The sequence below is a fragment of the Sorex araneus genome, chromosome 6 (genome assembly GCF_027595985.1).
Source record: "Sorex araneus isolate mSorAra2 chromosome 6, mSorAra2.pri, whole genome shotgun sequence".
In the NCBI taxonomy this organism is placed as follows: Eukaryota; Metazoa; Chordata; class Mammalia; order Eulipotyphla; family Soricidae; genus Sorex; species Sorex araneus.
The window spans coordinates 57,525,720-57,549,355 of NC_073307.1; the positions used below are offsets into that span (position 1 = coordinate 57,525,720).

The following is a 23,636-nucleotide window of genomic DNA, read 5'->3' on the forward strand; positions in this document are numbered from 1 at the left end:
GCCTCACCTGCAGACACCAGCCTCACTTCCAGTCACCCAGTCTCACCTCCAGACACCAGCCTCACCTCCAGACACCAGCCTCACCTCCAGACACCAGCCTCACCTGCAGACACCAGCCTCACCTCCAAACACCAGCCTCACCTCCAGACACCAGCCTCACCTCCAGACACCAGCCTCACCTCCAGTCACCAGCCTCACCTCCAGTTACCAGCCTCACCTCCAGACACCCAGCCTCACCTCCAGACACCAGCCTCACCTCCAAACACCAGCCTCACCTCCAATCACCAGCCTCACCTCCAATCACCAGCCTCACCTCCAGACACCCAGCCTCACCTCCAGACACCAGCCTCACCTCCAGACACCCAGCCTCACCTCCAGATACCAGCCTCACCTCCAGTTACACATCCTCACCTCCAGACACCAGCCTCACCTCCAAACACCAGCCTCACCTCCAAACACCAGCCTCACCTCCAGTCACCAGCCTCACCTGCAGACACCAGCCTCACCTCCAATCACCAGCCTCACCTCCAGTTACCAGCCTCACCTCCAGACACCCAGCCTCACCTCCAGATACCAGCCTCACCTCCAGTTACACATCCTCACCTCCAGACACCAGCCTCACCTCCAGACACCAGCCTCACCTCCAGTCACCAGCCTCACCTCCAGATACTAGCCTCACCTCCAGTTACACATCCTCACCTCCAGACACCAGCCTCACCTCCAGACACCAGCCTCACCTCCAGTCACCAGCCTCACCTCCAGACACCAGCCTCACCTCCAGTCACCAGCCTCACCTCCAGACACCAGCCTCACCTCCAGACACCCAGCCTCACCTCCAGATACCAGCCTCACCTCCAGTCACCAACCTCACCTCCAGTCACCCAGCCTCACCTCCAGACACCCAGCCTCACCTCCAGACACCAGCCTCACCTCCAGACACCCAGCCTCACCTCCAATCACCCAGCCTCACCTCCAGACACCCAGCCTCACCTCCAGACACCAGCCTCACCTCCAGACACCAGCCTCACCTCCAAACACCAGCCTCACCTCCAGACACCAGCCTCACCTCCAATCACCCAGCCTCACCTCTAGGCACCAGCTTCATCTCCAGACACTCAGCCTCACCTCTAGTCACCCAGTCCCACCTCCAATCACCCAGCCTCACCTCCAGACACCCAGCTTCATCTCCAGTCACCCGCCTCACCTCCAGTCACCAACCTCACCTCCAGTCACCCAGCCTCACCTCCAGACACCCAGCCTCACCTCCAATCACCCAGCCTCACCTCTAGCACCCAGCCACACCTGCAGTCACCCAGCCTCACCTCCAGATACTGGCCAACACAGAAGGCATGCATGGAGTCCCGTGTGTCTTCAAACTGCAAAGCAGCTTCTAAAGCTACCACAGGATCTTCCCCTGCAAACTGAGCTACAATAAGAAGAACAAAAGCTATGGTCACATCAGCGTGATTCGCCCAGAGTAGGAGAAATGGCGAAAATGGGCAGGTTGACTCCAAAGTGAGCACTGAAAGCTAGCAATGTATACTGAGTCCCCTCTCCCGCAGGCCTGCTCTGTCTGCACAAACTCAGAACATGAAGCTGAGGTTGGAGCACTAACACAGAGCTAGAAGGCTGGCCTTGTACACATCAGACCTGGGTTCAAGCCCCAGCACCCCAAATGGTCCCCTAAGTCCACCAGGAGTGGTTCCTGAGCACAGAGCTAGGAGTCAGCCCTGAACACTGCATGGAATAACTTCCAAGAAATGCTGGTGTGACAAATAAGCAAGCAATGAGAAATTCATTGGAGTTTGTCTGAGTGTCCTGACGGGGACCTGAATCACTGAGAGGTCCAAGGACATGGGAGCTGGATCAAAGTGGAGCCATCACTTAAATGTGTAAGGAGCACTCGCCGCACATCCTCATGCCAAGGTGGGATGCGGCCACTTACCGAGGATGCTGTTCCCGGTGAGCGACTGAGTCTGGAAGTCCTTTATGTCATACACTTTCCCGTCGATCACAGTCCAGAAGCCTCCGTCTTTATTGTGGTTCTCCAGGTCTGCTTTGCGTATCAGCGTCACCTCCTCATTATTCCTACAGTTCTGACCTGTAAAAAATGACTCTGTATATACAGAAACCAAAATCAATGAATCGATAGATCAACTGGTAAAACAAAAGAACACACTGCGAAAGAACAAGGACACATGGTCACAGCCACAGAGGGAGACGGACACGCTTCTCTCTGGCACACAAGTGATGGTGCTCCACGGGCAGACCAGAAAATGCCTGACAATGCCAGACTGGCCACGGTGGGCAACCAGGGTGCCCGCAGGCCAGGCAAGCTCCAGCCAGGGAGACCAGAACAGCCAGGATGCAAGTGAGACACAGGTTCTGCACACATATGAAAATCATGAATGAAAAAAATAACCCAAATTCCAAGATGATTAGGAAAACTAGGATTGCGCTGAATAATGTTGATACTACTATTGACCAATACCTGGGACCAGGCAGACGCATACGTAAGGCATTTTCCCAGGCACGTGTTAAGAAAAAGGTAATGCATGGGGCTGGAGTGATAGCACAGCGGGTAGGGCGTTTGCTTTGCATGCGGCCAACACGGGTTCAATTCCCAGTATCCCATATGGTCCCCTGAGCTCTGCCAGGGGTAATTCCTGTGTTGCAGAGCCAGGAGTGACCCCTGTGCATCGCTGGGTGTGACCCAAAAAGCAAAAAAAAAAAAAAAAAGAAAGAAAAAAAGAAAGAAAGAAAGAAAAAGGTAATGCTAAAAGGCCAGTTAACCAAGACCAAATTCGACTCAGAAAGGAAAAGCCCTGATCACCTGACACAAACTCAGGAATGTGGAAAATGGTGCAAGGGCTAGGACCAGGAATCAAGCTAGTAGTGCCCTTCTCTCATCAACTCCACCTCTTGCAAACCCGACCACAAAAGCCAGCAAGGCTGAAAGGTTTGGGGTTGGTTATTGTTTTTTATTTTGTCTGTTCTGTTTGGGCGCCATACTCAGCAATGCTCAGGACTTACTCCGGGCTCTGCATTCAGGGATCATTGATGATAGGTAGGTCTGGAGGACCACACAGGGTGCCAGGGACCAAACCGGGGTCAGCGCATGCAAGCTTCCTGCCCCTGAAAGGGGACCATGACAAAGTGGCACTACACGAGGCTGTCCAGGCCAAAGAACAGAACAGACCGTGGGGCAGTCTCCACACCAGAGTGCCAATGGCCCAGCGAGCACACAGCCTGCACACGCTCAGGACGCTGAGCCACATCTCACTGGGAGGCTCCACACTGAAGAATTTACAAATGTGAGGGCCGGAAAGAGAGCCCGGCGGGCCTGACACACCCGTACCAGGGAACATGGGAGAGGGACCCTGGCATGCCACAGAACAGATGAGAAACTAGCCAATCTACAAAGGACAGACCCAGAAGATCCCACTCAGGCCCGCTCAGGGTGTCAAACACAGAGACAGGAGGTGGACGAGCAGCTGGGGGAGGGAGAGGCAGGAAAGTGTGTCAAGGGGCCACCGAGACGGAGAGCCCAAGAGATGGATGGCCATGAGCTTTTTACTGGTTGGATAGGGAGGTGTGTGTTGGCAGAGGACACACCTGCGGTGCTCAGGGCTGACTCCTGGCAGGGACTGGGGGACCATACTGGGGTCAGGGGTCAAACTTTCCCCACTGTGCTATCTTCCCTGGAAGCATCTTTTTTGCTTTTTTTGGGTCATACCCAAGCAATGCTCAGGGGTTATTCCTGGCTCTGCACTCAGGAACTATTCCTGGCAGTGTTTGGGGGACCATATGGGATACTGGGGATCGAACCCAGGTCAGCCGTGTGCAAGGCAAATGCCCTACCCACTGTACTATCGCTCCGGACCCTGGAAGCATCCTTAACACTAGAGACCTGCACGCTTAAAATGGGGGTCAGGAGGTAGTACAGAGGTTAGGACACAACCAACTTGATGCCAGCACCTTTCTGCAGGCCCCCGGGCCCTAAGGCATGTGGCCCCACCAGGGCAAAACTGCAAGCTTCAAGCAGCATTGCACCCCTGGGCCTTCCAGAGCACCAGGATAACATTTGAGGACTGCTGGGTTCTCACTGCTTCTCCACCCTTCCAACAAAGCCATCACACACAGGTCACAACTAGCAAATTCTACCCAGCTCATCGGCAACCTTCCGGAACAGAGAGAAGAGGAAGGAACATTCTCTATGTCCCCTGTGACATGCGCACACCACACTGAAGTGCTCAGCCCTGTGCCGACAGCTGCAGGGAGACCAGCACGCTCCCGCGTTATCATGCTAGGGCAGTCGTGCTACGGCCGGGGACCTACAGTGACAACAAAACTGACGCAGAGCCAGAAAAACAACACAGCATGCAGGGGCCTAGGTCCACCCCCAAGTAGGGCCTTCAGCGTCCCACAGGCACAGGATCGCGAGTAGCCACAAGCCTCACAGGACATGTTCCCAAATCAGGAAAAATTTAAAAATACTATAGAATTACAGAAAAAGAAACCTCACAAACGCAAGTGCAAAACTGTTTCCCAAAATAAAATAGCAGGTCAAGGGGCCCAAGATAGTACAACAGGCAGAGCACTTGCCTTGCACGTGGTTGACCCAAGTTTGATCCCCAGAATCTGATAATGGTCCCCAGGCCTGCCAGGAGTGAACCCTGAATGCAGAGCCAGGAGGAAGCCCTGAGCACCAAAGGGTGTGACCCAAAAAAAGCAAAGGGGAAAAAAAAGAGCAACCCCACACATTCATGCTGATTATAACTGACACAAAATGACCAAAGTAGTTTCATTACAGAAACTGAAGCCTGCTTCCTTCCACTAATAAGACTTTTCACAGGAGTAGAAAAAAGAAATAATGCATCAAGAGATGAAAAAATCACTGGGTGCTTGCTCTGAGACCACATGGCACACTGAGGCCAGTGACCAGACAGCCTGCACTCTTCCGTGCTGGCACCAAGATGCCCAGGAGGCCAGGAGGCACCTGGGAGTGAAGAGGGGACAGACCAGATCACTCTCCCACCGCTGGAGGGAGCAAAAGCCATACAAGCATGGTGAGAGCCAGCCTGAACATAGAAACGGGCATCCCTGCAGGAGGGACGATGAATCAAAACTTCTCTGACAATAAGTCAGACCCACTGTCTGCAACTTCAGTGGCCAATGCTGGGAAGACAAGTTTCACCCTTGGGAAAGCCAGGCCGCACCGAAGACGAGGCAGCCCGGGCAGGGCAGCTGTCTGACCACTGAGCAGCCCTGTGCGGACACGCCCCGGGAAGAGTTTTTCCACTCTGAGAGGGCCACATCCAAGGTCAGAGACGCGCCAGAAGGAAACTCCTGCTTTGTAGAACCCGAATCTGTCCTGGTGCGGGTGACCGCACTTCCCCACTTAGAACACATGCTGGCCACTGCCCAGCAGAGCTTCCCTGGGACAGGAAAGGGCGGGGCGGCTGAGACTAGAACGGGAAAGACTCCTCGGGGGGTCTGCATCAAAGGGCCGTCCGTACCCATGATGCCGGGCCAGGCCAGCTCCTCATGGTCGTCTCTGTCCTTCCCGGGTGCCAGGTGGTTGAAGCGGTCCAGGTGTTCAAGCAGGCCGCCCAGCAGAGGCACAGCGCCGGCCTCCTGCATGAGACCAGCATTTTTACTGAGCAAGAGCACTATAGAAACTACTAGTTCTGGAAGGAGCACACCTACATTTAAAAAGAAAGAAGAAAAGCATTAAAATTTAAATAAGCGTACTGATCCCATAAAGCCCTTCTATAAACACGCTTGCCATGCGATCCCCAAGGAGGAAAGTTACGCTGTCGCCTCTTTCTAAGGTGACTTTAGGGCTCATTCTTGAAAGACACAGTCACACTTATCAGTGAAATCCTGTGCATTTCAAGGCTGTTTTAAGAAACATCGTTTGGACACAGAATTATTCCCTATGCTCACGCCTACCACTAGGTGTTCACCTTGAGGTTTCCGGTTAGGAAACCAGGCTCGGGAACAAAACAGCACCACCACAGAATTCTATACTACTTGTAAAAATACCATTTAAAAATCCTGAACAAAATTAGAACTTATTCAGCTCCTAGGAAGGGGCAGCGGGGGTCGAGGAAGTTTTTCCTGCTGGACTGAAATGAGACAATGCTGGCCAAGTCACAGAAGCCTCGGGGATGGCACCAGGGACCTAAATCACCAGCTGCAGTGCCATCTCGGGCAGCTTAGCAGAACTGGTGGCAACTGAAAACTCCAGAGGACAGAGGGCTCAGACCTAGCGAGCATACGAACAAGGCAGGCGGCCACCTCGGGTCAGTCCCCTGGTCGGAACACAAAGGGTGGGTAGGAAACAAGGAAGTACCAGTGAAGTCCCCTTCCACGACCCAGGCCACCTCTGCAAAGTGGCGCCAGCTGGCAGAGGCGATGCTGGAGGCCACGGGCAGGATGTCCCCGATGTGCGTGCACAGCAGGGCAGTGTATTTCTTGAGCAAGGAGCCGACGCCCATCAGCTCAGGGCCTGCAAGGAAGAGGCAAAGGGGAACGTCACTTGGGGAACGGCTGTGGGAAAACACGAATCGCTGTGGAGCATCTCCTGCCCGTAAACAGTTTCTCCAAAGGGGCCTGTCAGCCCTGTGTCCTCAGTCCCTTTCCTGCCAGTTTCTCTGAGACAAAGGACCAGCAGAGCGGATAGGATCAGGTGGGTTTTACTACTGCATCGCATAAAGTCAGACTCAGGTGTGTAAATATGCAGCCTATGGAGTCTGAAAACATTCTAGCCAATGCAAAAAATGCTTTGGACCCCCAGCACCATAAACACACAAAGACACACACACACACACACACAAAGACACACACACAAATTCTATATCTAATTTCTTTCTTTTTAATTTTTCAGTTTGGGGGCTATATCCAGCAATAAGCCTAAGGGCTTTCTCCTGTCTCTGCACTCAGGGGTCACTCCTGGTGGAGCTCAGCAGACAATATGGTGTGCCACATTACGCACAGCACTAACTTGCAAAATAAAGTCACCCCGTACCCCGTACCCCCCCAAACACACATACACAAATAAGTAGAATAAAATAAACCAATGCAGTGAATCATTTACACAAAACTCAAGAAGCCTAAGAAAGAGGCAGATGCACTGGGGCTGGAGCGATAGTACAGCGGGTAGGGTGTTTGCTTTGCACATGGCCGACCTGGGTTCAATTCCCAGCATCCCATATGGTCCCCCGAGCACCACCAGGAGTAATTCCTGAGTGCAGAGCCAGGAGAGTAATCCCTGAGCATCGCCAGGTGTGACCCAAAAAGAGGAAAAAGAGAAAGACGCAGATGCACAAGGAGCGACTCACTGGGTGCGTCCGCAGCTGGCCCGAAGCCCTCTCCAGGGTACAGCTTGCTGATGAGCAGCCGCTGGAAGCGCAGCAACAGATGCAAAGATGCAGACCTCTCGCGCGTGTGCTGCTCGAAGTCCAGGCATGATGATATCCGCCGTGCAACATCTTTCAGCCGAGCGACAGTCTGGGAGGCAATGTTCCTGCACAGGGGAAAGAGGGCGGCCCGGTGAAGGCACGTGCCGTGTCGGCCAAGAACAAACCCCCAGCAGACCAGAAGCACAGAGCCCAGCTGGGGCTCTGCCAACACGGGTTGGGGGGATCCGCACTGATGGGGTCGAGCAACAGGACAGCAGGGAGGGCATTTGCCTTGCACGCAGCCAAGCTGGGTTCTACTCCTGTATTCAATGTGGTCCCCACACAGCCAGGAGCAATCCCTGAGCACAGAGTCAGCAGTAACCCTGAGTACCGCTGGTGTGTCCCAAAAACAACAAAAGACCATTGCATTGAGCCCGAGGCAGTACAGCATTAAGACACTGGTCTGGCACCCAAATGATCCTGCGTCTACCCCCAGCACCCCATAGGGTGCCCTACCATGAGTGATCCCTGAGCACTGAGTCAAGTTAGTCCTGAGCACAAGCAGTGTGGCCCAAAAAACAAAAGTACACACACCTGGGACCAAAGAGATAGTATAGTGGGTAGGGAGCTGGCATGCAGCCAACCAGGTTCAATCCCGGGCATCCCCCCAAAGCCCTGCCAGAAGGGATCCCAGAGCAAAGAGTCAGCAGTAAGCTCTGATCAATGCTGGGTGTGCTCACCCCTCCCACCACAAAAAAAAATAATAATAATAATAATCATCATCATCATCTATAATGTGGAAAGTAAGACAACGATACAGCAGACAGTTTGCTTTTGTTTTTGTCTTGGGGCCACACCGGGCAGTGCACAGTCCTGGCTCAGTGCTCCGGAGACCATATATGGTGCTTGGAGACTGAACCAGGGTCAGTTACAAGTAAGGCAAGTGCCTTAACCCCCATGCTACTGCCTGTGATGAGTTTCCTTTGCCTCAAATGGCATATCAACAGGATAAGCCTTTTTCCTTACATTTCTTTCAAGCTCCCCATTTTCTACCAAGTGAAAACCTTAAGGATCTCTAGCCCTCCCAAATACACTCCAACACTCCTTTCCCTTACCACTGTCTGCTCTTTACCTGGAACCCAAGTTGTTTTCAAAATATTCCCTCAACAGCCCAGACACATTCCAGATCCCTCCTCCACAGCCTGAGCACAAACACCAACCCTGCCTCCCCCCACCACCACACACACCCCACAGAAGCTGCTGGATGAGCTGGACCAGCGGCGGGCATTGCTAGTGTCCATGGCCTGAGCTGGACCAGCGGCGGGCACTGCTAGTGTCCATGGCCTGAGCTGGACCAGCGGCAGGGACTGCTAGTGTCCATGGCCTGATCTAGACCAGCGGCAGGGACTGCTAGTGTCCATGGCCTGATCTAGACCAGCGGCAGGGACTGCTAGCATCCATGGCCTGAGCTGGGCCAGCGGTGGACACTGCTAGCATCCATGGTGTGAGCTGGGCCAGCGGTGGGCACTGCTAGTGTCCATGGCCTGAGCTAGACCAGCGGCAGGCACTGCTAGCGTCCATGGCCTGAGCTGGGCCAGTGGCGGGCACTGCTAGCGTCTGCACCCTGAGCAGAGCACCCATGCCCCCCCTCACCGCAGAAGCTGCTGGATAAGCTGGACCAGGGGCAGGCACTGCTTCCCCGAGGCCTCGCAGATGCCCGTGTTGATAAGGTCTTTATCCAGCGGAGTCCGACTTCGGTGGAACGTGGAGGCACTGGCTTCCTGCTCATCGATCTCCTTCTCCTTTTGTGCTTCTTTTTTGGTTTCAATGTCCTGCGATTCATACAGCAGGAAGTGGGCCCCAGCAGTGACCAGGGTGGCAGGTGTGACGGCACCTGCGGGCTGAGGCCTGACCCTGCTAACAGACCTGGCCACAGCCCATGTTCACCTGGTGGGAGTCCCCAACTTCAGTGGGATTCCTGAAAGCCAACATCCAGGCTGACGGTCTCCAGCTGCCTCCAAGTCCCATGTGACCTGCCTAGACACGCGTGTCCACCCAGCTGGTGACACTGACCAACAACCCAGACTAGTCCCAAATCACACAGCTGACAAGATGCGTGGGTCAAGAAGAACGAATTCTTATGGCCCAATTAAGACAAAAACTCCAGTTTAATAACAGGTAGAGGGCAGGAGTCAAGTTCTCCAAAGAAGGCACATAAACGACTGATAAGCCATAGCATACGGGAGATTTACACGCGCTCAATGGTGGGAACCAGTAGACCAGACAGCAACGAGCCCTGGCAACAAGCCCTGGCAACGAGAGGCAGACACTCGCCTACACTGCCGCTGGGAAAGCAGAATCACGTGCCCACCGAACAAAAGGGCCCCCAGGGCCAGAGAGACTGTACAGGGGTTCAGGCACTCGCCTTGCATGTGGCCAAGCCCGGATCAATCCTCATGTCCCACCAGAGCTGCGCAAGCCTGCCAGGAGTGATCCCTGAGGGCAGAGCTGGGCGAGCCCGGGGCACAGCTGGCAGTGGCACAGCCCTCTGGATCGATGTGCTGCATGAGGAAGCTGGGGCTGACCCCCAGCACGGTGTGGTCCCCTGAGCACCGACCGGGAGCAACCCCAGAGTGCAGAACCAAGAGGAGCCCCCAGCACAGACAGGTGTGCCCCAAAACAAAGGAAAACAATCTCAACTTCATGGGGGCAGGAGCACTGGCAGCAGAGAGGCACTTGCCTTGTACCCAGCCAGCCCAGGTTCGATTCCCAGCACCCCATATGCGAGCCCCATCAGGAGTAAGCCCTGATCATTGCTGGGTATGGTCCAAAATACCCCACCCCGCCAAAATAATCTAAACTTTCCCAAAGTACAGACGTAGCAATAGAAAACTCACCCAGGAAGCCAGGCAACCCCCCAAGGGACAGACAGAGCTGGCACATGCCCGATCCTGGCACTGCCACCGCACCAGTGAGCTCATGTGTGCAGCTGTGAAATTCGAGCGCCGTGCTCACACCAGCATCAGAACAGCACTGCATCAGCCTGCATTTGACCCGGATTCTGACTGCGGAAGCACAGTGGCCATTTCCACCCCACCCCACCTGTTCCCTTTCCACGGCAGGAAGCAGATTCGCTGAAACAACAGCTTGGTGAGCCAAGGACACCCTCCAGCAGAGGGTACTGCGCCCTCTGAGCCACTAGGGACACGGGCACCTGGGCAGGCCTTAGAGTCAGCACTGAGAGTCAGAACCATTCACTATCCATGGGGGTGCGTCCACATTTATGAGATCTCCCCATACTGCCCACAGAACGCGGCTGACAAGGTTAGCAGAGGAAGCGGAACTCACTCACAAGGCCCAGAGCAGCGGCTGCAGCTTCTTCCAGCAACACACGGTGTCAGCGTGTGTGCAACACCGGGCCTCGCACGTGGCAGAACAGCCCCAGCCCCATCTGCTCTCTCCCAAAGCCAACACCGCCACAGCAACAAGAGCCACGAAAGCACCAAGACTGCCGAGTGAGCAGCTCAGAGGCCAGCGGAAGCCCCGGGAAATCGGGGTGGGGGCGCTCAAGGACACAGCACTCGCCCTACATGTACCTGGCCCCAGGTTCGACTCCTGACACCAGGAGGGAAAAAACAAACCTCAGGGAGACCGCATCCAGCCCCCAGGGCCCAGGCCAGCTCAGGCTCAAGAATGGGAAAAGCCAGGCAGACAGAGACGCCCTGGGGGATGGGGACGGTGCCTCGAGTACACAGGGGAATGTTCCGGGGTCCCAGGCCTCCCCCATGGATCTCAGATACCGGGCATCGGTCTGCAGGGATCTGGCAAGGCTCCCTCCCTGCTGTACCTGGATCTCCGCGGTGATGGCCGCATTCAGGGCTGACTCCAAGCCGCCGTCAGCCATCAGGCTGCCCACCAGCAGATCGATCATGAAGCGCCGCCCTGGGCTTATGTTGACTTCGTTGCCTGAAACTAGAAATGAGCCCGTGTCCCTGCCAAGCGGCGCTGAGCACCACCCTCCCACCCCGCACGGCCCGCCCCTGCCCAGCCCACCTGCACAGGGCAGCAGGGCCGAGAGAGCCCGGGCCCGCTCCTCGGCCGTGGGTAGCAGCACGGACCACCCGCTCTGCAGCACGGCCTGGGCGGCGCCCTGCACCGTGCCCAGCACACCCGCACTGCTGGCCAGGGCCACCACCGTCTGCTTCAGGCTCCCCAGGAGGGCACTGCCCAGCCCCAGGCCCAGGAGCTCCGGATCGACCTGGTGGCTGATGGCCGCATGCAGCTGCAAGGAGAAAGACAGTTCCCACTGGATGGAGCTTAGAACCTGACTCGAGAGAACAAGTCAGTTCTGCGAGACCTTTTTAAGAAAGAAAAGACAGCCATTACCAGCTTCCTATTCTCTTTTTTTGCAAAGCTGAATTTAGTTTTGATCTTTATTAATTTTGTTTGCTTGCTTGCTGGCGGTGCTCAGGGGTTACTCCTGGCTCTGCACTCAGGAGAGATTCCTGGCGGTGCTCAGAGGAACCATATGGAATGCCAGGGATGGAACATGGGTTGACAGCATATAAGGCAAGCGCCTGATCCACTGTACTATCACTCTGGCCCTCGCCTTTGTTTTTTTAAACTAGGTGAAAAATGTTGCCCATGCTTTTTGGAAAGTCACAACAATGCTATTTCACGAGAGGAAAACTTTCAACCCAACTGTAATTCCACAGAGAGCAAAGAGCAACCTTCACCCCCAGCCCCCACCACCTACACCCACGGAGGACAACATGAGGGCGTGTGTGATGCCTTGGGTCCCACCACTGTATCGGCAAAGGAGCTGGGCACGTGGCTGCAGGTAGACACCTGCCTAGCCGGAGGGAGCCACAACCCACTGCCAGCACCAGCGGTGTGTGTGAGCTTCGCCTCTCGACTGCGACTGTGAGTGGGCACCGCCACTGTGGGCCAACGCCTGTGCGGGCCACGACCTCCCAGTGACAGCTGCAGACATGGGGAAGGGCAGAGGCCACGGCAGAGGCAGAGAGAGGCACTCGGGGCTCCTGCTCCATGCGCAGTCTCAGCGTCTCCCTTTCCTTCCTTCCTGTCTGTCACCACTGAGAGTGCGGGACAAGAAATTCCTAGGAGCAGAAACAGAACCATGCACATGGCTGACGCTGATTCAATCCCCGCCATGTACCCGGCCACCTCAGGCATCACGTGTGCCCTGGCAGGGCTGATCCCTGAGCATGGAGCCAGGAGTAAGCCCTGAGCACCACAGGCTGTGGCCCAAAGAACAACAACAACAACAACAACACACACACACACAAATAGATATACCTGTGTAAAACAGGGGCCACAAAAGTTTTTATAAAGTAAAAAGACAATTCAGAAACATACAGCTAAGGGAAAAATCTGAAAACAAGCATTTAAGTAGAATACTCAGAAAGCAGAAGGTAGAGAGAAGTTAGCAATGAAAACAAGAACAGTGATTTTAAAGTTTTAAAGAAGCTGTGCTACAGGGTCCAGAGCAAGTAGGGCTCTTGCCTTGAACGCAGCCAACCCAGGTTCAATCCTTGGCATGCCCACCAGGAGTAATCACTGAGCATGGCCAGATCTGGTCCATAAACAAAACAAAAAAACCCGAGCAAAAAAAAAAAAAAAAAAGAAAGAAAGAAAGGAGAACAGAAGCTTCCTCAAAGAAGATACAAATGGTCAAAAAACACATGAAAAAAAAAAGACACAAGGAAAAATGATTTATATCGCTAATCATCAGAGAGATGCAAATCAAAACAACGAGATATCATTTCACACCACAGTGACTGGCACACATCCAAAAGAACAAGAACCAGTGCTGATGCGGATGCAGGGAGAAAGGGACTCTCATTCATTGTTGGTGGGAATGTCAACTGATCCAACCTTTCTGGAACAATATGGATAATTCCTCAAAAAGCTAGAAACTGGGCTTCCATATGACCCAGCAATCCCACTTTTGGGAATATACCCTGGGGCTCAAAAACACACAGCAGAAACACCATCTGCACTCCTATGTTTATCGCAGTACTACTCACAGTAGCCAGAATCTAGAAATAACCCAAGTGCCCGAGAACAAACAACTGATTAAAGAAACTATGGTACGTGTATACAATGAAATACTATACAGCAGTTAGGAAAAATGAAATTATGAAATTCGCTTATAAATGGATGGACATGCAGAGTATCATGCTGAATGAAATGTATCAGGAAGAGAGGAACAGATATAGAACAACTGAACTCATTTGTGGAATTAAAAAAAAAACAAACATGGTACGAGGCTAATACCCAAGGACAGTAGAAACAAGGGCAAGGAGGATCAGTCTGAGATTGGAAGCCTGCCTCAAGTGCTGGGGGAGAAGGCAGTTGGGATAGAGAGGGACCATTATGACAAAGATAGTTGGAAATGATCACTCTGGATAGAAACCACTTGCTCTAAGTAGGTAAAAGAACAAATAGGATAACCTCTCAGTACCCAACTGGTTATTCCTCTGGAACAGAAAGATAGACAAGCCTAAGCGCTAAATAAATTAAAAATGGACTTGCATAAAAAAAAAAAAAACCTATTAGGGTCACAAAGAAAAACCTAGAAGGCAGATCAGAGAAGCAGGTCAACTACAGGAAACATTTGCATTGATGTCAGGTTGCCCTTAGCGTAGAGAGGACCAGACACAGGGCAGTAAGGATAGGACAGGACAAGACCCTGCCAAGGCCCCAGGCCCTCCTGTGCCCAGACCCTTCTGTCCCACCCCTGTCCCCAGGCCCTCCTGTCCTACCCCTGTCCTGGCCCCAGGCCCTCCTGTCCCACCCCCACCCTGTGCTCAGGCCCTCCTGTCCCACCCCCACCCTGTCCTCAGGCCCTCCTGTCCTGGCCAGGACACCCCTGCACTGGCAGACTGCAAGTGGACTCCCTGAGGCATGCACAGACCAGCTCGCCATAGTGGGAACTACACAACCCAAAGGGCTCCTGCTTCGTTAGTTGGTGCCTGTCTCACAGCAGTTGGGTGTGGATGCCAGAGGTCAGGGTTCCCACTGAGCCGCCTCCCCATGGCCACACCTGTGGCCGCACAGATCCTGGCACCCAGAGTGGACAGTCTGACAGACCGCTGCCTGGCACCCAGCATGGACACAGCCTGACCAGACCACTGCCTCGCACTCAGTGTGGAGAGCCTGACCAGACTGCTGCCCAACACCTGGCATGGTCACAGACGGGGCCCACTTACAAGGCCAGCTCCCACCTTTCAATCTGCAGCACTATGAAGACCAGGGCTGCCCACAGCAGGGCCGAGGGCCCGGGGGCCGCCGGGTACCTGCAGCCGGAGCAGATTCAGCGTAGCCACAGCCATGCACTCCTTCTCCTGCGGTGGGGGCCAGTCAGCGGTGCCATCCATGCCCTCGCTCACTTGCCGAAGCAGGAGGTCCAGCTGCTCAAAGGTCAATGAGCAGATGTCCACCACAAATGGGACGCGGAGGCCGATGGACCACTCAGAGCAAGATGACCACGCAAAGCTCTGTGGGAGAAGCAGAAGAAACAGGGTCCCTCAGGTATGGTGTGGGCACCTGGTGGAGGAGTCTCTGGTCCTCAATGACTGCTCCGCTCCCCTGCCCACTGTCCATCCCACCAGAACACGTGTCCTCACAGTAACGACATGCACGAGCCCTGCTTCCGACCCTCCCACTCTGCTCACTGCCCCCGCATGCTCTGCCACAGGTAAGAAGGGAAAAAAAAGCTCATTTTAAAAACGCATCATTCTTGAAAGGTAGCAGCGACCACAGGGCTCCTGAAGGGAGGAGGGACTCTCTCGAGATCTCCAGAGCAACCACCAACCTCGAAGAAACGCCCGCCGAGGCACACAGGTGAGGATTCCATCATTTCAAACGGAATGCAGAAAACACTCGAGTATTTCAGGAGTCAGGAACCCCAAATCAATGACAGACACAAATTCAACTCACCATTGACGTTGAATGTTCAAAACATACCAACAGAAATAAGACAATCAGGATGTTAGGGGGGAGACCATCCAAGCCCAGGGCCAGGGGGACAGACCAAAGAGCTGGAGTGCAAGGGCCCGAGCTCCATCCCAGATGCCGACCGTCCCTGAAGCACTGAGCCACGAGTGGTGCCAAAACAAAGCATAAATGCGGTTTCTCATTACCTAAAAATTACACAATTTTATAGTATCTACAAGAAGACTAATTCACATACAAAGATGGAAAGTAGCAAAAAAGTTGAAGTACCATTGGGCAGCCGACCCGGGTTCGATTCCTCCATCTCTCTCGGAGAGCCTGGCAAGCTACCGAAAGTATCTCACCCGCACGGCAGAGTCTGGGAAGCTACCTGTGGCATATTCGATATGCCAAAAACTGGTGCCCGCTTGAGCACATCAATGAGCAATGGGATGACAGTGACAGTGATACAGTGATACCACTGCCACACATGTGCATTTGCATATGTGTAAGAGAGACCCACACTACAACTGAACACATGAGTACCACAGTCACACACATGTGCAGGTGAGGTGGGGAGAGAGAGATAGACAGGCAATGTAATTCCTGAGTGCAGAGCCAGGAGTAACTTCCGACCATCACCAGGTACGACCCAAAAAACCATAAAAAGATACACATGCCCAGGCTCAGATGAACTCCCCCAACAAAAACACACCAAAAGGAAAAATAGTAGTGGGCAAGAGAGATAGCACAGGCGTTAAGGCACTTGCCTTGCATGTGGCTGACCGGATTCAATCCCTAGTACCTGATACGGCCCCCCAAGCCCACCTGGAGTGATCCCTGAGTGCACAGTCAGGAGCAAGTCCTGAGCACACTTAGAACCAGCCCAAAACCAAGAAATAGCAGGAATCCCGATCCTTTCTAGAAAACAGAAATGATGGAATACTTTTTCAAAGACTACTTTTATCTTGATTTTTTAGAAAAGAAAACAAAACCATTTAAGAGAGCCACTAGTCAGAATCTGATGAGCACCAACAGAAAAATCCTCATGCACATAATCAGCACATCAAATCCAACAGCATAATAAAAGAACAATGTTCCATGACCAACTGTTGATTATCCCAACACCTCCAAATATGGGCCCGATTTGAAAAGCAATCTCTATATTTCCCCTATACACAGAAACAAACTCAAGAAACCAAGGGATCTGATCATTTGAGAAGAAGGACACGTGATGGGCCGGAGGTTAGCCCACTGGGTAGGATGCCTGCCATGCACATGACCTGGGCTCCAGCCCCAGGACCGCACTGGGTCCCCTGAACCCACCTGGGGTGATTTCTAGTGCCAGGAATAACCCCTGGACATCACCAGGTGTGGACCCTCACCCCCCCAACAAAAAAGTATGTGATGAAATTCATCATCTATCCAAGACAGGAAACCTCTCAAAAGAAGGGGGATTAATTTAAGAAAACATCCCTAGTCTTTCCTGACAGACTTAACAGTTTGTTCTCCTCACTGCTCTTACTCGGCAGCAACTGACAGCCCGTCCCGGCAGGGCAGCAAGGCAAGGGGTGAAAGAAGAAGAAAACGGTCTCTGTGTAGACAACACGACTGCTTCCCTCCAAGAGGCTGACGACGGGACGACTGGAGTCACGAGGTCAGCACAATATCGTGACACCCAAGCCGTTTCTACATCTCGGCCATCAATGACAGGCCACCAAATTCCAGCCACGCCGTGCAAGCAGCCCCCGGCAACAGCACCTGCGCTGGCCCACAGGCGATGCCGACGATGTGTTTGGTATCCAGGCCCGGCAACGCCGTGGGTTCCGGCTTGGTCACTCGCAAGGTGTCGAAGTGCTGGCACTGGTCGTTGCTGCCCCAGCTGTGCACCTCACTGTCCTCGGTGAGGGCCAAGCAGTGCGTGGAGCCCGCGGCCACATCAATCACCTTCTTCCCTAGAAGGCGGAGAGAAAGATGCAGGCTGCGCTTCAACCCTGCCGTGCTCCAACTGCTCGACACAGCTCGACTGCTCAACCGTCGCCAGATAAACCTGCAGTTTCACCAGCTACTACTGGGACATGTCAACTGCCAAGAAGACAGAGCTAGGTGATGGGAGAAGGAAGTTGTTTTGCTCTCCTCATTCAAAAAGAGGCTAAGTTTCTGTTCTGGTTGTTTTGAGGGACACAAACAGCGGTGCTCAGGGGACACCCCGGCTCAGTGCTGAGGGGTCATTCCAGGGTGTGCTCAAGAGACTGTGCCTTAGGGAGAGGAATTCTACGCTTCTGGCAGTGCTCACCCAGCAACAGGGAGCTTGATGGCTCCAGGGTTGGGGGTGGCTGGTGCTGAGGACAGAGGTCAGGGCCTCGTCCTGCAAAATTCCAGCGCTTCCAGAGCCCTGCCATTGGCCCCTTTGCAATATACACAAGCTGCTTTCCTGTTTTGGGGCCCCACCCGGAGTGCACAGGGCTTCCTCCTGGCTCTGCACTGAGGGGTCACTCCTGGCGGAGTCAGAGGACCCTATGGGATGCCAGGATTGAACCACAGTCAGCCACAGCAAGGCAAGCATCTTATTCACTGGACTACTGCTCTGGTTCCTAACTTCCAATTTTTATCTGTACCTAATAAGATGTGGTTGAGTTCCTGCAGAGAGAGCATAGTGGGGCAGGGCGCTTGCTTTGCACGTGGCTGACCTGGGTCTGATCCCCAGTATCCCGTTTCATCCACCGCCAGGAGTAATTCCTGAGTGCGGAGCCAGGAGTGACCCAAGAATCCCCAGGTATGACCTAAAAACTAAAAAGAAAAACAGTTCCTAGGGCTGGAGTGATAGCATAGCGGGTAGGGCGTTTGCCTTGCATGCAACCGACCCTAGTTCAATTCTCAGCATACCATATGGTCCCCCAAGCACCGCCAGGAGTAATTCCTGAGTGCATAAACTAGGATTAACCTCTGTGCACCCCTGGGTGTGACCCAAAAAGAAAAAAAAAAAAAAAACAGTTCCTGCTGGCAGAACATCAGGTAAGGGAGGGGCCCTGTAGTCAACTAGAGGCATTGACCAAACCATGCCCATGGGGCGTCTCCCTCCTGCCCACCTTGCAAGCCTTCCAGGAGCTTGGGGTAGCGCACATGCTCCTCTGTCCCATGCCCAAGCCGCTGGTTGTCGCCTTTCCCCCAGGAGTACACCTGCCCGTCTTTCGTCAGCGCGACAGAAAACTGACTTCCACAGCGGACTTTGACGACATCCAAGTCCTGAAGCTTCTCGATCAGCTTCGGGGTCTTACAGCCGTCACTGCCGCCTCGGCCCAGCTTGCCGTAGTCGCCGTCTCCCCAGGACCACACCTGACCTAGAGATCACAAACGCACTCGAGCAAAAGGAGTGCGACTCACTCCTCAGGGGCTCTCGGGGACTCGGTGGCCCGATGCAGCACACAAGGCCATCAGAAATGGCTTCTATGGCTGGGGGGCCACACCTAGCAGCACTCACAGATCAGGGGCCCATATGGGGTGCCGGGGCAGAGCCTGGATCACTGACTGCAATCAAGCGGCCTAGCTACCATGCTTCTCTCCAGCCCGACCAGACTTGAAAATGTCAGATATTCCATTTCACTCTCAAATGTTTGAGTTAAAAATTAAATTCCCAAAGACAGATGCTGATCGCCACGAAGAAGCCCACTATCTAGGAGGGTCAGGCGGACTTTCAGAGACACTTGCCCACTCCAGGAAATTCTGGGCCTCTGGTGAGCACAGAAAGCCAGAGCACTGCACAGGCCAAGTGTCACTGCACCCGCGTCCCCAAGGCAGCCTGAGGGCCACTGCACTCGCGTCCCCAGCCCTATCACACCCACATCGCTGTTCCTGCCAGGCCGCCACGCACCATTCTCCGTCACAGCGAGGGTCTGTGCGTCACCACTCCCACAGGCCACGTCAATCACCTTCAATCCTTTAAGGCCAGCGACCAGCATGGGAATAGCCTCATCTTCACTGGAGCCTGGAACAGACAAGATGCTGGCACTGCACGTCCACAAACAGCAGCTGCCACAGTCCTGCTGCAGTGGCCGCATGGCTCCGGGGCCACGGCAGGGACATGCCGTGGGCCCCGCCCATCCAGCACAGCGACCACCGTGGTCCCACCCGGTCCTGTGCTGGCATGCACCCTGGCCCCCAACCACATCCAGCGCAGGGACCCCCGTGGCCCCACCCCGTCCCTTGCAGGCACACACTGTGGCCGCCAGCCCGTCCTGTGCAGGCACGCACCGTGGCCCAGCCGCCCGTAGTTGCCCCGGCCCCAGGTGTACAGCTCGCCCTCGGCGGTGATGGCTGCGCTGTAGGTGCTGCCGCAGGCGATGTGGACGACATGCTTCCCCGCCTGCTTGCCGGAGAAGGCCGAGATGACCTTGGGCTCCTCCAGAGGCCTGCAGACAGAAGCAACAATGGGCAATTGCCCCCTCCACCCCGATGGCTGTGCCCATCCCAGCCCGACCCCACTCTGGTCTACGCAGAGCCGATGCCCAGGGCCCAGCCCAGCTGCCGGCAGGAAGCTGAAGGCATATTAAAGTCACCGGCAGATTCACAGCAACCACACAAAGACCCGTCTGCTGAGCAGAGACCCCTAGGGACACAAGGACATGGCTAAGAGACTCTCCGGGGAGGACAGGGCAGCTGCTGCCAGGAGAGAGGGGCGGGAGCAGGGCCCGCTCGAGGACATTTCCTGATCATGGAGCTGAACCCTGAGCTCAGAGCAGGGCTGTCACTGACCTACAGAAGCAGACATGGTGGGATCCGACCACACTGCTGACCGACCCCACCCACAGGAAGGCCCACAGACGCACTCCCCAGATTCCCGGAGTGCAGTTGTGGAGCTCAGACCACAGGTGCATGCCCTGCAGAGCCTCTGCGGCTCCAGAGGGGCGACTGCCTGTGCTCAGCTCTCCTCCTATCCGGACCCAGCATGCCTGGGACGAACAAGGACCGTCTGTTACAAACAGCAGGTTTGCACACACTACGGGCTAAAGAGCAAAGACACACGGGCCTCATGGGGGACCAACGGCAGAAACAGTTCTGAACTCTGCGCTTGGGGCTCCTCTGCTCATCCCTGCTGTGCTCCCACACCTGCTGACCTCCCCACCCCTCCCCCCATCCCAGCACTGGAGTGTCTAGAGAACGTCATCTGAATTCTCCCACGACCCAGAGACAGGAGCCCGTCCCCTCACGACTCCACACTGCTCCTGCCACGTGCATCCCCACTGCCACAGGAGGGCAGAGCTCCGGCTCCCAGGCCCACCCACACCAGTCACAAGCAGAGGGCCCTGCCCGGCCTTGCCAGTGAAGGCGCCAACGGAAGAACTCCCGCTGGCTGCTCACGAAACAGGACACTGACTTTCACGTGTGCGGAAATGGCGAGAAGGCTCCAGGGAAGGGGGTGGGGCCACCCCGACATGGACACGCTGAAGCCTTCGTGGCCACTGGACAGACCATGGGTGTGCAGGGGAGAAAGTTCAAGGCAGGGTGCAGCCGGGGGAGGGGCTGGCAGGGAGCTGGACTCCCAGTGGTCCCCACCCCGGGTGGACACAGTCTGGAGCCCACTCGTCCCAGCCGATCCTGGGAACAACACGGGAAAAGAGGCGAGCGCGGGGCCATACATACACAGTGTCCCCGTGGCCCAGCCGTCCGCCGTCCCCGCAGCCCCACGAGAACACCTCTCCGGTGGCTGCCAAGGCCAGGTAGTGCTGCCCATCCGCGTGGGCGGCGATCTTGACGATGTTCCGGGAGGCGAGCCCTTGGACCAGCTGTGGCGCCTGAGGGAGACGGCGGGAAGGAGATCAGCACGGCATCCGAGGAGATGCGCCCTGGGGGCTGCCTCGCACATCCTGCGCGACAAAGCCTTGGGGCCGAAAGCCAAGAACCCCATCTCCACACTTGCCGCCATCCCCAACAGACAAACCCCTCATTTGTCACTGAGTCAAATCAGCAACAGAACCAACACAGGCCCCGAGGGTCTGTCTGACGATTCTGATTTTTTGGGGAGGGTAGGGAGAACCACGCCTGGCAATGCTCAGGGTTTACTCCTGATTTTGCACTTCTGTGCTCAGGAACCACTCCTGGCCTGCTTGGGGAGCACATGGGACGCAGGACAGCTGCACGCAAGGAGAGCCCCACAGCCCTGCTGTACTCTGACCCCTGATGTTTCTGATCGTAAAAGACATTCTGCCCCCAAATCTTTTTTTTTTTCTTTTTGGGTCACACCCGGCAATGCACAGGGGTTACTCCTGACTCTGCACTCAGGAATTACACCTGGCGGTGCTCAGGGGACCATATGGGATGCTGGGAATCAAACCTAGATCAACGGTGTGCAAGGCAAATCCCTACCCGCTCTGCTATCATTCCGGCCCCTCTGCCCCCAAATCTTGAGCTAACAGATCACAATCTCAACCATAAAACATGATGGGCAAGACACAAGTCTTCAGAGACCAAAGCGACCAGAGACCGGCCCACGGGGAGGCCCCCACAGGGCACCCACCAGAGTGTCGCTGCTGTAGGCCTGCGTGTACACTCGGCCATTGCGCGACAGGATAAGGAAGCGCTTCTCTGCACAGGCGATCTGCATGACCCCCAGGTTAGCCAGGCCCTCGCACTGGATCGGGCCGATCACATTAGCGTAGTGTTTCCATCCGATCAGGCCCCAGCCGATGAGCTCTTGCAGTGAGCCCTGTCAGAGGAGGAAAATGGCCTACTTAGTCCAAGGAAACACACTGTTTCTGCCGGGACACTATACGGTGGAAACAAAAGCGAGGAGGGGCTAGTGAGACCTGTTCAGTCCCTGGCACCCAACCCCTCCCCGCCCAAGCCTGCCAGGAGTGATCCTGGACACAGAGCCAGCACAGCACCACCAGGCATGAGCCAAAACCCAAGCCAAAAATGTTCAGGAAGGAAGGGAGGGTGGGAGGAAGGGAGGGAGGGAGGGGGGGAGGGAGGGAGAGAGGGAGGGACTCCAAGGAGTTCCAGCCCAGGGGTGGATGGGGAGGGGAGTGACGACTGTCAGACATAAAGCAACAAAACGGGCTGACACTAAACTCTGCCCACAGGGAGGGCAGCAAGTGGGGATGCCTTTGGGGCAGGGGAAGAAGTGAAATTGTCCCGGCATGTACTATTGACTCCAGAGACTTGAATATATCACACAACTGGACTATAAGATAAAATCTCTCATGCGACCTATCAGAAACAGACGCAGGTAGTGACTGCGGACACTGGCCCTACTGCTCGGTGGGGATGTAGGACGAGAGCCGACAGCCCATGAGGAAGGCTGGACAGCACGCGTGTGTGGAGAAAGCTGGCCAAGCACGGGGCTGCTAACCAGTGATGGCCCGAGTGCTCAGGCGGGGAACGGGGAGCCAGGAAGCCCCACACACCTTGTGCGAGGTCGGAGAGCTGCAGAGCGGCGGCATGCAGGGGGTGGCCAGGCGGTCCAGGTGTGCCATGACCACGACCGCCGTCTGCCGCAGGTCGATGGCGAGCTCGTTGTCCTGCGGGAGGGTCAAGTACCGCAGGAAACTCTCATTGGGGCTAAGCGGGCCCGTCAGGAGCTGCAGAGGGAAGCAGAGGGCATGCTCGACAGGGCAGGACGGGGCGTCCCCCAGACAACATCACGCACCGGGGCCCCGCGCCCTCGCACAGCCAGTAGGAACGCAGGTACCGGCCTGGCTCCACAGCTGCAGGGGACCCTGACACACTCGGCCACGTCCACCCCTGGAGACAGTGGGGGCTGCGCGCACGGCGTCCCAGGGATGCTTACGTGCGGGTCGCCCTCGGTGTGGGGGTCATCTTTGCTGCACAGGATGCTCTGGAATCGCTGAAGCAGGGGGAGGAGTGGGGCGCTGGTGCCCTGCGCCGAGCGCTCGTTGTCTGTTTCCCGTGTCCCACTGTCCCACAGCTGCTGTAGCAGCAGCACGGCAGACAGCATCTGGCTGGAAGACAAGCGCGGCCACTCTAGTCACCAGCCTGCTGGAGACCCAGCTGGCAGCTAGACCACGGGAAGTCGCTAAAGGACAACAGGAGGCCCACGACCATAGCACCGCGTGGGGGGGGGCCGCGGGGGGGTGGGCGCCTGCTGGGCACACAGTCAACCCAGGCTCCATCCCGGGCATCCCAGAGGGTCCCCCGAGCACTGCCGGGAGTGATTCCTGGGTACAGAGCAAGTATGGCCCCAAAATAAAAACAAAAATGACGAGAAAACCATGTGGGCAGAAAGATCACTGGGCAGCAGCACCAAGATGTTAA

General features: G+C 55.4%; 1 protein-coding gene across 5 annotated transcripts in view; it reads right to left on the bottom strand.

Annotated features, from left to right (window-relative positions):
* Positions 1–23,636, bottom strand: part of HERC2 (HECT and RLD domain containing E3 ubiquitin protein ligase 2) — a 102,037-nt gene that overhangs the window by 56,068 nt on the left and 22,333 nt on the right. For 3 of the 5 annotated variants that reach the window (XM_055141024.1, XM_055141023.1, XM_055141022.1), the window contains exons 9-25: positions 23,152–23,323; positions 22,769–22,942; positions 21,880–22,068; positions 21,006–21,157; positions 19,617–19,774; positions 19,237–19,350; positions 18,455–18,706; positions 17,127–17,320; positions 14,729–14,929; positions 11,460–11,688; positions 11,254–11,378; positions 9,060–9,238; positions 7,347–7,531; positions 6,359–6,514; positions 5,520–5,705; positions 1,946–2,116; positions 1,323–1,426 (exon numbers count right to left, since the gene is read on the bottom strand). In XM_055141024.1, coding sequence (XP_054996999.1) covers positions 1,323–1,426; positions 1,946–2,116; positions 5,520–5,705; positions 6,359–6,514; positions 7,347–7,531; positions 9,060–9,238; positions 11,254–11,378; positions 11,460–11,688; positions 14,729–14,929; positions 17,127–17,320; positions 18,455–18,706; positions 19,237–19,350; positions 19,617–19,774; positions 21,006–21,157; positions 21,880–22,068; positions 22,769–22,942; positions 23,152–23,323 — 2,941 coding nt within the window. The remainder of the gene's footprint in view (positions 1–1,322; positions 1,427–1,945; positions 2,117–5,519; positions 5,706–6,358; positions 6,515–7,346; positions 7,532–9,059; positions 9,239–11,253; positions 11,379–11,459; positions 11,689–14,728; positions 14,930–17,126; positions 17,321–18,454; positions 18,707–19,236; positions 19,351–19,616; positions 19,775–21,005; positions 21,158–21,879; positions 22,069–22,768; positions 22,943–23,151; positions 23,324–23,636) is intronic. The other 2 variants (XM_055141025.1, XM_055141026.1) reach the window with 2 other exon arrangements.